General features: G+C 36.9%; 1 protein-coding gene across 4 annotated transcripts in view; it reads left to right on the top strand.

Annotated features, from left to right (window-relative positions):
- Nucleotides 1-16,462, top strand: part of SMARCC1 (SWI/SNF related BAF chromatin remodeling complex subunit C1) — a 173,830-nt gene that overhangs the window by 92,876 nt on the left and 64,492 nt on the right. For all 4 annotated transcript variants that reach the window (XM_078152454.1, XM_020999002.2, XM_078152455.1 and 1 more), the window contains 2 exons: nucleotides 14,334-14,592; nucleotides 15,803-15,964. In XM_078152454.1, coding sequence (XP_078008580.1) covers nucleotides 14,334-14,592; nucleotides 15,803-15,964 — 421 coding nt within the window. The remainder of the gene's footprint in view (nucleotides 1-14,333; nucleotides 14,593-15,802; nucleotides 15,965-16,462) is intronic.

The following is a 16,462-nucleotide window of genomic DNA, read 5'->3' as shown; positions in this document are numbered from 1 at the left end:
TCTGGGACTGATTTAAACCTACATTTTGGTTTTTAGCAAACCTCTGGAGAGTCTTGGAACATATAACCAATGAAGGGCTGTATAATCAGGTTTACCTCCAAAAGGCAGTTAATACACAATGTATGAATTGCATAGATGTCTTTGGTATGAGCATCTAATTCCTCCTAAAGGTGCAGCATAGTTCTATTGTTAAATTTCACTGCTGTAAAGAAAAAACAACATTACATTCTTCAGCTGTCTGCTGTCTCTGAAAAGGGAGCATTTGTCCTTAGAGTCTAGCAGCCAGGATCACTAAGTTTTTCTGTCTCATACATCCATGTCTTTAATTTTGGCTCTTTTTTTCTTTTACCCTTCTATGCTTTCCTCTTCCATTTCCTTTTCTTCCTCATTTCTTTCCTTTTTGTGCCTATTCATTAATGCCCACTGTGAGGAATATAGAAGTTGTTTCTTCTCTTTCACTTATTTCCAAACTTCATATCTGTATGTTTGCTTATTTCCTCTTGAACTCTAAGAGTAATAGCTTACATTTACATAGTAATTTGCTGTTTATATGCTACCTTTCTCCAGTAACTTTGATATATAAGGAAGAAAGCTACTATTTTTTCTATTACACCAGCCTTGCTTGCCTAAAAGAAGACTGGTTAAGCTTTCTATATGGAAAAATAACAGTGGCAGCTAGGTAGTGCAGTTGATAGAGCTATGGCCTTGGAGTCAGAAGGACCTGAGTTCAGAAGTAGCCTCAGACACATAACACTTACTACCTGTGTGATTCTGGGCAAGTCACTTAACCCCAATTGCCTCACCAAAAAGAAAACAACCAACAAAATAATAACTCTTCTGGTACTGACATTCACCAAAAATTTGGTGCTTGCTTTGCCTGACTACTCTTAATTTCTTCAGAAATGTCAGTAATAAAATGGTAATTGTTAACTGCCCTGATGGCAAAGTTTAAAATACCTTTCGTGTGGACTGTTACAATAGCTTCATGTAATGGTGTTAGAATTATTAGGTGCTAATGGGCCACTAGTTTGAATTAAGCCTTCTTAGTAGATAGTCGTTATCTTTGTAGAAACTTTACAATTCATTGTTCATTTGGTTAGTATTATTAACAGCTTTCTTTTTCTTGATGTAGATGGATATTCTTCTACAGTTGAATTATAATAAATGGAGATTATGAGATAGGAATGACAGAGCTATTGTTTTTGTTTTGCCTATGCCTGTAGAAGAAAAGTACAGCAATCTAATATTCTAGGCTTTACAATGATCATATTTCCTCACCTGCAGCTGAAATTTGGGAAATAGTTAATTTATTTTTTAAGCATGTCTTTTAATTGACAGGTGTTAACCTTTGCATAAACAAAGAAAATAAAAGGTTTCACAATGTAATTATTTACCACCAACATCTTTCTGTTTAGACTTCGTGCAATAGTAGGAAAAGGTATGTGGAGTAGTAGGAAGAATAATAGAATGAGTCATTATCAATAATAAATTATACTTTCTAGCAAAATGATGCATCTTTTATGTCCTTGGTTATGTATTGATATCTGTCTTTATATATTTATGTTTTCATGTACTTATTTAAAACCATTTAGAATTGATAGTTTTTCATTTGGAATATATTATGATTTCTAAAGAAGAAACTAATCAGGGGCAGCTAGGTGGCATAGTGGATAGAGCGTTGGACCTGGATTCAGTTCAAATTTGACCTTAGACACATAACACTTACTAGCTGTATGACCCTAGGCAAGTCACTTAACCCCATTGCTTAACCCCCCCACCCCCCAAAAAAGAAGAAACTAATCAGATACACATCCTAAAGCTTAAAACACATGACTTTAGCTGTAGAATATTTCTGAGATGATCCCATTGCATATTTGTGTTTGCCTTTGAAATTATTTTCTGTTTATATAGAAGATACTGTCAAAATAACAAAAATTGCTAATAATTGCTGGAGTTTACAGAGCTCTTTAATATTGGCAAGGCATTTGATATATATATGGTCTAATTTGAACCTTACAGCTCTATGAGATAACTACTGAAGTCATGATTATTCTCAGATTATAGACGAGAAAACTGAGCTTAAGTTATATAATGTGAAAGATGATATCTAATCAAGTTCTTCCTGATTTTAAGTATAATATGTCAATGTAATAAGGTGCCTTTCTGAATTAGTTTGATCTGACATTTGAAAGAAAAATTATTTCCCCATAGCAGATAAAGTCACCATGTAAATTTTATAAAAAAAAAAATTGGGTAGGCATTTCTGTTCTATGTTCTAAGCATTTGGAAAATTTTCTGTTTGTTGTATTCGGTTAAGTGTTGATACTATTTTGTTTTATATACAAAGCTATGAAAATGTCATATGTTCTTGCATCCTGTAAGTAGTGGATGATTCACTGAATGAATGAAAAATCACCTATTGAGTGCTTACTACGTGCTAGCATTGTGCTTGGAGTTAAGGATACAAATGGAAAAAAGAGATGTGTCCACCTTTTCATCGGAGCTCATGCTTAAATTGGGGAAAGCTATACAACTGAAAGTTTAGCTTTAGGGTGAGTGGAAGGGCCCTAGAGTCCATAGGCTGCAGTAGTGGGCAGATTGCAAGACCCTGAGGTTTTTCTCCATATATAAGTAGCTCTGATGACTTTGCTTGGGGTCTGGAGTATAATTGGGAAGACCAGTGCCCTTCAATCATAAAGGGAAGCTTGTGTCTGTCTCAGACCTCTCACAGGCATGTGAACAGTCATATTGCTTTGTTCTTCCAACAACACCTTTTTGGGCATCACTTGGCGTCTGGGTAAGAGGTTGGGCAGTGATTTGCAGAGCTGTGTATGCTGGCAGGCCATGAAAGTGTCTAAGGAATTTTGCCTTTTTCAGGACCTAAACAAGATGCCCCTCTATTTATCACTTAATGCTCGCATCGTGCATCTTTGCATCATTTGTGACTCAAGTCTCATTCCGCGTTGGCTGGAGAAGTTGGGTTCAGGGAACAGGAATCCATGCCATTTCAAACTTGTGGAATGTAGGGATATGTGTGATGCTCTTCCTCTGAAGGGTACTTCTTTTGAAACATATCATTATTGGCAACAGAAGAGCAGATGTGTGTCCAGGCTCCCTCCCCTTCACTGCTTTTGGCTGTCCTTTAGGAGCAGTGTCCTAATAAATACACAGTACAAGAGTGAGTGGTGGATCTAGAGTCAAGAAGACCTGAGTTCAAATTTGGACTCAGTTGCTTATCAGCTGTGAGACCCCAGGCAAGTCCCTTAACCTCTGCCTCAGTTTGCTCAACTGTAAAACAAAGGTAATAACAACAGCACCTACTTCCTAAGGTTGTTGAAAGGATGAAATGAGATAATATAGTCAGTTCTCAGGAAGGCTTGGAAATCCTGTATTTCACTGAACACTCATCTCTTCCCTTGAAAAATCATGCTCATTTTTGCAGGGTAGTTGATCCTTGGCTGCAATCCAAGCTCCTTTGCTTTACAGAATATCATGTTCCATGCCCTGCGGTCTTTTAATGTGCAAGCTGCAAGGTCCTGTGTAATCCTGACTGTGGTTCCATGATATTTAAATTGTTTCTTTCTGGCTGCTTGCAGCACCTTCTCTTTCATCTGGTAATTTTGAAATTTTGCTGTTATATTCCTTGGTGTTGTCAATCTAGGATCTCTTTCAGGGGGTAAGCGGTGTATTCTTTCTATGGTTATTTTACCTTCTGGTTCTAGGACTTCAGGGCAGTTTTCCTTTATGATTTCCTGAAAGATACTGTCCAGGCTCCTTTTTTCATTATGATTTTCAGGTAGTCCAATGATTTTTAAATTGTCTCTCCTGGATCGATTTTCCAGGTCAGTTGTTTTTACCGATGAGGTATTTTATGTTTTCATCCATTTTTTCATTTTTTTGTTTCTGTTTGACTGATTGTTGCTTCCTCATAGAGTCATTAGTTTCCATTTGTCCAATTCTAGTTTTTAACAGATTGTTTTCTTCTGTTAGTTTTTGTACTTCCTTCTTCAATTGGCCAATTGTATTTTTAAGGGACTTGTTTTCTTCAGTGTACTTTTTTCCCAGTTGGCCAGTTGTATTTTTTAAGGACTCTTCTACCGCTCTCATTAGACTTTTAAAATCCTTCTTGAGTTTTTCTAAGAAGGCTCCTTGAGCTTCAAGACCAGCTCATATTCCCCTCTGATGTTGCATATGTGGGTCTGTTGACAATGCTATCCTCTTCAGAATCTCTGTCCCCATCCTCACTTTTCTCACAACATGAATCTATGGTACGTTTCTTTTTACTCATGGTGTTTCCCTATTCCCTGGCCTTCAAAGAGATTGAGCTCCCCTGCTGGGGAACAGAGGGCACTGACCCAAAACAAACAAACAAACAACAAAACTCAACAAAAGGTAAAAATAAGTGATAACGATTCAACTTCTATAGTTCTTTCTTTGGATGTGGACAGCATTTTCCATCCCGAGGCTTCTGGAGATATCTTTGATCCTTGTAATGCTGAGAAAGGTTCAGTTTAACAATATTAGTCATCACATAACGTGGCTGTTATTGTGTGCAAAGTCCTCTTGGTTCTGTTCACTTCACTCAGCATCAGACCATACAAGTCTTTCCAGGTTTTTCTGAAGTCAGCCTGTTCATCATTTCTTATAGCACAATAGTATTCCATTACATTCATATACCACAACTTGCTCAGCCATTCCCCAGTTGATGGGCATCCTCTCAATTTCTAATTCTTTGCCACCACAAAAAGAGCTGCTGTGAATATTTTTGTACATGTGGGTCCTTTTCCCATTTGTTTGATCTCTTTGGGATATAGCCCTAGAAGTGCTATTGCTGGATCAAAGGGTATGCACATTTTTGTAGACTTTTGGGCATAGTTCCAAATTGCTGTGTTACTCTATTTTTGTGATGTTTCTATTAAAGCTTGAAGTGATTGGGGGAAATGCTTCATTAAATATAAACTTAAATGAGTTAATTTGGGATAATTTCAATTTCTTCTACAGAGTCTAAAGATTATTAATGTGAGAGTTCTAAAATGATCTTTTAGATCCCTTCCAACTCTCAAAATCCTATTATTCTAGTGAAGGAGAATTAGTACTTTTGTGTAGTGTTGAAGGCCTGTAGGGAAGTGAATTATTACATTAAAATTTTAAGCTAAAAATACATTCCAAGTTTTGGAGTTAAAGAGACTTTCACAGATTGTCTTTTCTCTTAAATTATTTGAATTTAGTATACTGTAGACTGTATATTCTCAGATAGGTTGTAGTTCTTTTGCATAAAGCATCCCTAATTAACTTTAAAAAATTTTTCTTAAGTTAAAAAGCATTTTTTTCTGTCACCTCTGCTTGCCCCCATTGAAAACAGAAACAAAACTTTCATAAATAGACATAGTCAAGTAAAACAAATCCCTCATATTGTCCATATCTTAAAGTATATGTCGCATTCTGCATTCTGAATCATTCATTTCCTCATCACAAGAGGTAGATCACATTCTTTATCCCCAGTCTTCTAGAATCATGGTTGGTCATTGCGCTGAAGAGGGTTCTTAAGCCTTTCAAAATAGTTTTTCTTTACAGTGTTACTATTGTTGTATAAATTATTCACCAGTTACTGCTTATTTCACTTGTCATAGTTTTCCACAGGTCTTGGCAGATTTCTGTAAAATCACCCCCATCATGTCTTATGGCACAGTGTTATTCCATTACATTTATATGCCATAATTTGTTTAGTTGTTCTTCAGCTGATGGACATCCCTATTTTGCTATTATCTGCCACTACAAAAAGAACTGATATAAATATTTTTGTGTAGAAAGTGTTCAGCACAGTTCCTGGCACATAGTAGGAACTCTATAAATGCTGTTATTATTGTCCTTTATCTTGGATTAATCTTTTTGAAAATGCAAAGGAAGAAAATGAGGAGAACTTGGAGCAAGAATATCATATAGGAATAGAGCTAAGACTTAGCCCTTAGCACTCAACCCTCTCTTGTCTTCATTATAGCTTTTTACCCTCACTTGTTATTTTCTTTGCTATCTCTTTTTCTTCCTAGAGGAAGGAACTAAACAGGGAAAAATCTACCTCATATGGAAACACTGGGCCTACTATGTGCTGAGCACTTCTTGAATATTGTACCTTAACTCAAGATACAAATAAAAAAAAAAAAAGAAACGTGTTTTCTCACAGAGCATATGCACTAATTGGGGGTGAAAACACATAAAAGAAAATTCAGTTATGAAATGAATGTGGATGGATGTATTACCTGAATATTAATGATCACACTGTAAAATTACTAGAAAAGAAAGAGATGAGGTATGTTTTACAATTATGGTAGGATGTGTGGTTATTTTACCACAAATCCAGAAGTCCTAAGGAAGTAGCAGTGGGGTAGGGGCCTTTCTAAGAAACAGCAGTTCTAAAGTTGCATGAACAGATAACACTACATTACCGTGGATCTTCCAGAGTGTATGATATCTTCCATGTGACCATAAGCAATAGAGTTGATGAGTCCTATCTCATGCTAGTAATATGAGCAATCAGCCTGAATTTGGTGCATAGATTTCTTTTTCCATAGTCAACAGTTCTTATCCTAGCTTCATTTACTTTGTGCAAGAGCTTTTCCGTTTTATTTCACTGAAATTTTCAATTTTATCCTTTGCATGATTGCCTTTGTCTGTCTTTTGGTAAATAATTTTTTGCTGATCATATCTACAAAAGGTATCTGATCTCAATCTAATTTCACAATTTTGTGATGTGACTATATATATTCAGGTCGTGTATCCATAATAATTTTTATGGGGTTATTTTATATCCTGTTACTCTGCTAAAATTATTGATTTTTTCCACTAACTTTTCAATTGAATCTTTAGGATTTTCCAATTAAATCATCTTACTTCATTTCGTATTCTGATTTCTTCAATTTCTTTTTCTTCTTGTTGCTATTGCTAGCATTTCTAAAACAATATTAAATAATATTAGTGACAGGTAGTATAGTTTCCCTATTTATCTCTTTTAATTAAGTCTATTTCAGCTTTAACTTTGAGAGCATATATAAACAACATATTGTTGGATTCTGATTTTTAATCTGTCCTGCTTTCCATTTGAGTTTTTTGGGTGAGTTCATCCCATTCACATTCAAAGTTATAATAACTAGTTATAATAACTATTTCCCTCCATCCTATTTTTCCTCACTATTTATCCTTCTTACCTTATTTACCCTCCTCATGAATCTAATTTACTTCTATCCACTACCTTGCCCTCCTCTTCCTTAATCTACCTACCTTTCTAAGAGTTCCCTACCTTATCCTCTCACATTTCTCCGTAAATCCATCTCTTATCCTCTTTCCTCACCCTCCTTTTTTTAATAAATTTAGAAGACTTTTATGCCCTTCTATATATATATCGATATATATATAGATATCTATATATCTATCTATATATATATGTATATATATAACCTCTTCAACTCAATTACAGTGTAAGATTCCAGTACTACCAGCCCTCTATCCCCACCCACATCCATTGTAACAGTTCTTCCATTCATGTGTCATTTTTATAGTTACTGCATTTTACCTCTTCCTATGTAATTTTATTTTTTAGAATCATCCTGTCATACTCAACTCATTCTCAAATGCATTTATCAATATATGATCTTTCAAGCTACCCAAGTAATCATGACTATCTTAAGAGTATAGTTAACATTTTCCTATATAAGAAGTGTAAACAGTTCAACCTATTAAGTCCCTTATAATTTGTCTTTAATGTTTACTTTATTTTCTTCCTGATCTTATATGTCAGATTATCCACTGAGTTCTAGTCTTTTTGTCACAAATACCTAAAAGTCTTTTCAGTTCATTAAACATCCTTTTTTTCCCTTTTTTTCTTCCTGTCCAGTATTATACTCAGCTTGCTGGGTAAATTATTTTTGGTTGTAACTCCAGCTCTTTTGCTCTTTAATAATATTATGTACTGGATAAAGTGCCGGCCCTGGAGTCAGGGGGACATGAGTTTAAATTTGACCTCAGACACTTGACACTTACTAGCTGTGTGACCCTGGGCAAGTCATTTAACCCCAATTGCCTCACCAAAAATCAAAATAATAATGATGATGATGATAAGAATAATGTGCCAAGCTCTACAAGCTTTTTATGTAGAAGCTGCTAGATCTTGTGTTATTCTCATTGTAACTCTGCAGTATTTAAATTGTTTTTTTCCTTAACCTGGCAGAATCAAAACTTGGCTAGAATATTCCTGTAAGTTTTTATCTTGGGATTTCTTATGGGTGGTTATTGATGTATTTTTTTTTCATTTTAATTTTACCCTCATTCTAGTACTTTAGAGCAGTTTTCCTTAATCATTTCTTTTAGTATTGTATCTAAATGCTTTTTTAATTTTATTTTCAGGTAGTACAACAATTCTTATATTTTCTCTCCTCTATCTTTTCTCCAGATCAGCTATTTTTCTAATGAGATGTTTCATTTCTTCTATTTTTTTTTATTTTATAAATTTTGGTTTATTATTTCTTGTTGTCTTATAACATGATTGGCGTCCCCTTACCCATTTCTAATTTTTAAGGAATGATTTTCTTTCTTAAGTTTTTGGATCTCTGATTTGTTGGCTTTCTTTTCATGATATTTTTTTTTCCTCAGACTCTCATTTGATTTTTAAAGTCCTCTTTAAGTTCTTCTAAGAACTCTTTTTGGTTTTGTGACATTTTTCTTTAAACTGGGAGTGTTTTTTTTTCCCCTTAGCTTTACTGTCTTTTTCAAAATATGAACTCAGATCTTCTCTGTCCTCATAGTAGCTATGTGTGGTTGGTTTCTTTCTCTTTTGCTTACTTGTAATTGTCATTACTTTATTGTTTTAACAGTTTATTATTAAAGTCAGTTTCTAGTCTAGAGGTGTAGGAGATGATCGTGTCTTAGGCTTCAGGTTTTATATAGTATTGTTTTGTTTTAGTTATTTACTCATCTGTTTATTTATCCATCTATTAATTTATTTATTCATTCATCCATCTATTTATTTATAGTTTTTTAATATAAATTTATTTATTTTTAGTTTTCAACATTTACTTCCACAAAGGTTTGAGTTCTAAATGTTTGCCCCATCTCACCCCTCCCTCCGCCCCGAAATGGCATGCATTCTGAATATGCCTTTCCCTAGTCTGTCCTCTCTTCTATCTCTCCCCCTTTTCTTATCCCCTTCTCCTTCTATTTTCCTGTAGGGCAGGATAGACTTCTGTACCCCATTTCCTGTATTTCTTATTTCCCAGTAGCATGTGAAAACATTTTTTTTAAACATATGTTTTTAAAACTTTAGTTTTCAAATTTTCTCTTTTCCTCCCTCCCCATCCACCCTCATTGAAAAGGCAAACAACTCAATATAGGTTATACATGTGCAGTTATGCAAAACACTTCCATAGTAGACATGTTGTGAAAAACTAACTCTATTTCCCTTAATCCTATCCTGCCCTCCCATTTATTCTGTTCTTTCTTTTGACCCTGTCCCTCCTCAGAAGTATTCGTTTCTGATTACCCCCTTTCCCAATCTGCCCTCCTCTCTATCATCCCCTGCTCTCTTGTCCCCTTCTCCCCCTATTTTCCTGTAGGGTAAGACAGATTTCCATACCCAATTGAATGTGTATGTTATTCCCTCCTTAAGCCAAATCCTATGAGAATAAGATTCATTCATTCCCTCTCACCTTCCCTTGCTTCCCTTCCACTGTAAGAGACTTTTCTCTGGTTTGTGTTTTTTTTTGTGTGTGTGTGTGAGATAATTTACCCCATTCTACCTCTCCCTTTCTTGTTCTCCGAGTATCATCCTCTCTCATTCCTTATTTTTATTCTCCAGATATGACCCCTTATCTTCAACTCACCCTGTGCCCTCTATCCATCTATCTATATATACATACATATAATTTTTTTCCTTCAAGTACCCTAATACTGACAAAGGTCTCATGAGTTATAAATATCATCTTTCCATGCAGGAATGTAAACAGTTCAATCTTAATAAGTCTCTTATGATTTCTCTTTCCTGTTTACCTCTTCATGTTCCACTTGAGTCCTGTATTTGAAAGTCAAATTTTCTATTCAGCTCTGGTCTTTTCATCAGGAATGCTTGAAAGTCCTCTATTTCACTGAATGACCATTTTTTCCCCTGAAGGATTATACTCAGTTTTGCTGGGTAGGTGATTCTTGGTTGTAATCCTATGTCCTTTGCCCTCTGGAATATTATATTCTATGCCTCTGCGGTCCTTTCATGTAGAAGCTGCTAAATCTTGTGTTATCCTGATTGTGTTTCCACAGTACTTGAATTGTCCTTCTGGCAGCTTGTAATATTTTCTCCTTGACCTGGGAACTCTGGAATTTGGCTACAATATTCCTAGGAGTTTTCCTTTGGGGATCTCTTTCAGGAGGAGATCTGTGGATTCTTTCAATTTCTATTTTGCCCTCTGGTTCTAAATATCAGGGCAGTTTTCCTTGATAATTTCTTGAAAGATGATGTCTAGGCTCTTTTTTTGATCATGGCTTTCAGATAGTCCAATAATTTTTAAATTCTCTCTCCTGGATCTATTTTCCAGGTCAGTTGTTTTTCCAATGAGATATTTCACATTGTTTTCTAATTTTTCATTCTTTTTGATTTGTTCTACTGCATCGTGATTTCTCATAAAGTCACTATCTTCTAATTGCTCTATCCCAATTTTTAAGGAAGTATTTTCTTCAGTAATCTTTTGGACTTCCTTTTCCATTTGGCCAATTTTTCTTTTTAGGGCATTTTTCTCCTCATTGGCTTTTTGGACCTCTTTTGCCATTTGGGTTAGGCTATTTTTTAAGGTGTTATTTTCTTCAGTTTTTTTTGGGTCTCCTTTAGCAAGCTGTTGACTTGTGTTTTTCATGATTTTCTTGCATCACTCCAGTTTTTCCTCTACTTCCCTTACTTGCTTCTCAAAATCCCTTTTGAGCTCTTCCAAGGCCTGGACTGATTCATATTTTTCTTGGAGGCTTTGGATGTAGGAGCTTTGACTTTGTTGTCTTCTTCTGGTTGTATATTTTGATCTTCTTTTTCACCAAAGTAAGATAATATAGTCTGACTCTTTTTGCACTGCTTGCTCATGATCCCGGCCAATTACTTGAGTTTTAAACTCTTTGTTAAGGTAAGAGTCTACTTCCAATGTGGAGAGTGTACTGTCCCAAGCTTCAGGGGTTTATATAGCTGTTTTCAGAGATACTTGTAGGCACCTGTAAATTTTCAGTTCTTCCAAGGTGGTATGATAAGGGGCGAGGTGTTTACTCCTTTCCTGGCCTGTGACCACAAGTACTCCTTTCTGTCCTGTAACTGTGAGGGGGGGCTTCTCTCTACAGCCACTACAAGCTCTTCCACACCAGCGTTCCTCCTCACCCCAGCACCACCACCCAGAACTGTGGCCCAGACCCAAACACGGGCAAAGCAAGAGATTCCTGCCTCAGCACTGGCAAAGAGATCCCTGAAATCCCTCTCTGATCAGCCACTGGATTCCCCCTCAGTCTGTGGGCCGGAAGCTTGGGAAGCAGCTGCCCCACTCAGGGTCATGTCGTTGGGGAATGGAGCTGAGACCCAGCCTTCCTCTCTCAGCACCAACAGAAACAGACTTTTCCCACTAACCTTGTAAGTTGTTTTTGGCATTCATGTATTGAGGATTCTGGAAAACTCCACAGCTGCCTGCGATTCAGTCCTCTGAGGCCTGCTCCAGGTTTGCTGTGGCCTGCGCGCCAACGTGCCCATGCCGCGCTGCTCTGTGCTCCCAGCTAGTCATGATACGCCTTTCTGATCAATCATCCAGGTTGTCTTGGGCTGGAAATTTGTTTCATTCTGTCTTTTTGTGGGTTCTGCTGCTTCAGAATTTGTTTAGGGCCATTTTTTATGAGTATTTGAAGGGGTTTGGGGGAAAGCTCAAGGAAGTCACTGCTTTCACTCTGCTGTGTTGGCTCCGCGCCCCCCCCCCCCCATTGTTTTTCTAAGCTCTGTCTGGGAGCTTGAACTCTAAACACAGGTCTCCAACCACAGTTACTGCAAATGCTCTTGCTCCCTATGGTCCCTCTCTCTAGTGGCTGTGAAGTTCAGCTCTCACATTTGCTCTGGAACCAAAACCAGGGGCTCTGTTCTCCTGCAAGTGACCTCAACCAGCAGTGTCCCCACACCTCTGTTATCTGAGCACACCTGTGCCTGGCATCCATCAGTCTTCCCCTGCTCAGCTATGGACCCTGCACCCCCCCCTCCCCCAACTCTGCAGTGTCAGTAAGGTGAAAGTTTCTGCTGCCTGCCCCCAGGACTTGTTTGTTGATGCTGCAGTCTGCCTGGAGGTGTTTGCATTTTGGCAATGCCAGGCCTCTGTCCCTTGAGGTCACTTCCTAAGGTCTTTAGGAGTTGTCCTAGGAAGATAACTGCTTTACCCCAACTTCTCATTATTTCTGCTACTCAAAATTCCCTCTGAGGCAATATTTTAATTATGTTTGTGGAAGGATTTCAGAGAACTTGGTGTTTCTTGTCTTACTCTGCCATCTTCCCAGGCTGTTCTTAACAAATAGGGAGTTCTTACCAACTCCGTGGGATAACATTTTAGAATGTTATAGGTAGAAAAGACCTTAAAGATAATTTAATCTAAATCCTCACCTTTCTCTTCTTCTTACTTTTTCCCTCGCCCCATTTTGCATATAGGGAAACTGAGTTTCTGATAGGTTCAATAATTTTCTTCAAGTGAGCAAGCCTGAGGTAAGGTACCTGAGAGAGGTGACTTTGCTTAATAGATAGTTAATCAGGGAAAAATATTTTTTAAGTGCTTATTATGTATCCGCTGGGCTAAGTGTTAGAAATTAACCCCCCCCCCCAAAAAAAAAGGCCAAAGGCATTGCCGGTGTCCTCTTGGAGCTTACATTATAATGGAAGAGACTACAGGTAAATAATTCTGCCAGGCCTGTGGTGGGTGGGATTTGAGTTCGGCTTTGAAGAAAGTCTAGGTATCTAAAAAGTTGAAAGGGTCAGAGCAGTATACTTGTAGTTAGGAAGAACTGAATTTAAGTTCTGCCTGACCACCCTACCTAGCAGTATGATCTTGGACAACTCATTTCACCTTTCTCTGTCTCAGTTTCTTCGTCTGTAAAATAGTGATGATACTGTCTACCCCACCGGGTGGTTATGAGAATCAAGTGATATAATACATTTAAAGCAGTTTGTGAACTTTAATGTGCCATGTAAGTGCTTAGTGCTGGTATTATTCCTTATTGATTGTTAATATCCTAAATCCCTATTGCTTAAAGCCATCTATGATGATTGGGAAAATAATGTTGACATCTATTTTTATAACTTATATAGGAATGGAAAGGTCCTATTTTTTTTAGAACAGTTAGCAGAAAGGTTGTTTCTTATGTACTAGAGACATTGTCCCACTGTTTTTGGAACATAGCACTTCCTCTTTTTGAAGGACTTTCATGCCAAAATGATCAACAGATTAGATGGTATTTAGGGTACAATAGCAAAAATAATATCAAATGGTAAGGAGTGAATTATTTGAGGAAAATATGCAAAGTAAAGACATGTAAATTAATTCAGAAGTTACCAGAATAAGGATATAAGAAAATAGGAGTCTGTAAGTGTCACCCGCAACCAGATTGTACACTGAGCGGAGAGGTGTGAAATAACTTATGACATGTGCCAGGTGGAGTAGAATTACTGACTCCGTTTATTCATCTGAGGGCCCAGAATATATAGGGAAGATCTAGCCTAACTTCAAAGAGTCCTCCCCGTGAGATACTCCCCAGAACATCTGCTGAGGATGTGGCAATCATGAATTTCCTCCTTGTCAGGGTTCCTAGATTGGGCTGTAGATTCCAAGGTTTTCCCAGGCACCTTGGTGCCACCTGCATAGAGGAGTGAACATGTAAATCTAAGGTTCAGAGAGCGAGAAGGAATGTCTCAGAGACCTCTTTATCAGGAAGGAATTGGGGAGCCATACCACTTAATCAGCGAGCCCTTTTGGGTAAAAGCCTGGGCAGAGGTCAAACCCAAATCTTAAACCCTTATCAGACTCTTAAGATCGGCCCTCAACATGTAAGCACTGAAGAGAAGCAGTGAGTAGTATAGTATTAGACATAATGGAACAAAAGAAGAAAAGCGTGTTATCTAGGATAGGAAAAAAAGCACAGCGTGGACATATTTTTGTTTGTTAACAATACCACTAATAGTTTACCAGAAAAAAAATTAGGGACATTTTTACTTTCTGTCATAGATTTGGTATAGTGAAGTTTGTTGGTGAGTATGAGTGCTGAGAAAGCTAATAAACAGAGCTCTTTTAATTTTATTTCAGGCTCTCGAGATGTACAAAGATGATTGGAATAAAGTGTCAGAACATGTTGGGAGTCGAACTCAGGATGAGTGCATTCTTCACTTTCTGAGACTTCCTATTGAGGACCCTTATCTTGAGAACTCAGATGCCTCACTTGGACCACTGGCTTATCAACCTGTCCCTTTCAGTCAGTCAGGAAACCCAGTGATGAGTACAGTTGCATTCTTGGCATCTGTTGTGGATCCACGGGTAGCGTCTGCAGCAGCCAAAGCCGCATTAGGTATAAGCCTGTTGCTTTAATTCTGATTTTGAAGATTTTTCTGAAAGTCTTCTTTATGTTAATAAACATGTATTGGAGATACTTTTATTTTTTTCCAAAGAGAATGTGGGCTGTCTCTGGGTCACTTTAGTTTTTGTTGAACAATATTGTCTATGTATTTGTAGGGTATTAGAACAAATTTGTATTGTCCCCATACTGTACCTTGGGAATTAAATTTGGTGATGTGATGAAAACTGTTTTTCTGGGGTTGTAGTAGTGGGATTGTTTTTTGATATTTTTTATTTGTTTGACTGAGTTGTTTTTAGCATCGTATTTGTTATGATTTGCTTGCTTATATTTTTTTTCTGAAAGCAGGGAGGTGGCATGCTTTCTGCATAGAAAACACTTAAATGTTTGTTTAGCTTTGTTCTCGTTATTGTTATTTTGCTTTGTCAAGATTTTGCTTTCAAATTAACTTTCTTTTTCATGTTATGTTGTCCATTCCTTGACGGAACATTTATCTATGAGATGACAGTCAATCAGTCACATCATGTATTAAGCTCCTACTATGTGCGAGGCACTGTGCTAACCACTGGGGTTGCAAAAAGGGGCAAAAGACAGTCTCTACCCTCATGGAGCTTATGATTTAATAGGGAAGATAACATGCAAACAAATAAATGCAAAGCAATCTATGTTCAAGATAAATGAGAAATAATAGGAGAAAGGTTCTATAATTAGGAGGGAATAGAGAAGGCTTTCAGTAAAAGAAGGGACTTTAGCTGGTATTCAAAAGAAGATAGGGAGGTCAGTAGGCAATGTGAAGGAGGGGACGTATATATTTTTGTTTTATTTACTGTAGTTAGAGATTTTTAACTTTATACATGTGGCATTCCACCCTAAAAGGCACCTACATAAAATTGTAGAAATAAACACTAACTATTTATGGAAGATCTAAATTGAAATAATGTAAGATTTATGAATAAAGTGTTAGAAAAGTAACTCATAGCAATCATAGGCTTATTTTAGCAGGAAAACCCTTTCTGATAATCTTGCTAAACCCCTTAAAATAGCAGAAACAGACTGAGAAAGGTTGTGACTTCCCCATGGCAACACAGAAAATTAGTTCAAGAGGTAGGAGAAGAGCCCATTTCTGATGCCTAAATTTATTTTTCTATAGATTTGTATTATGGAAAACTCTCATCTTTATTTGTTTCCTAATTCTTTTAAATAGAGGAATTTTCTCGGGTCCGGGAAGAAGTACCATTGGAATTAGTCGAAGCTCATGTCAAGAAAGTACAAGAAGCAGCAAGAGCCTCTGGAAAAGTAGATCCAACGTATGGTCTAGAAAGTAGCTGTATTGCTGGGACTGGACCTGATGAGCCAGAGAAACTTGGTGAGTCATCCATTTTATCCACATTTTTAAGAAAAAGCAAAACATTCCAACATACATGTTAAACTGATTTTGATATACTTTTTGTCATCTTACTAAACTAACAAAGTACGGTGATATCAACAGATTTTACTTTTACCTTAATATGTGATTTCTTCTCCATCTCCTGTTGTATATTTTTTAGTTCTTAGGACTAGAAAATAAAGTTGCAGGTGGTGATAGTATCTGACTTTAAAATTGTATGATCCCTCATAGCAAATTTAGGGAAAACAATAATAGTTACACTTCTGTGCCACTGGTTAACAACTCCTTAGGATTAATTAAAAAACAGACAAACTACCATAGCATTTAACTGTTTTTAATTCCCCAAGGCGTCAGTCTGTGAATTTGTTCTCTTTTGATATAGTAAGTGCTTAATAAATGCTTGTTGACTAATTTTAGTTGAGAGGAGCTGAAGCACCATCTTCTGCATGAAGGTCTTCGCATTTTATCCTTTACTTA

The sequence above is a fragment of the Phascolarctos cinereus genome, unplaced genomic scaffold (assembly GCF_003287225.1).
Source record: "Phascolarctos cinereus isolate Bilbo 61053 unplaced genomic scaffold, phaCin_HiC Scaffold_4;HRSCAF=312, whole genome shotgun sequence".
NCBI lineage: Eukaryota > Metazoa > Chordata > Mammalia > Diprotodontia > Phascolarctidae > Phascolarctos > Phascolarctos cinereus.
This window is presented reverse-complemented; position numbering and strand designations above follow the sequence as displayed.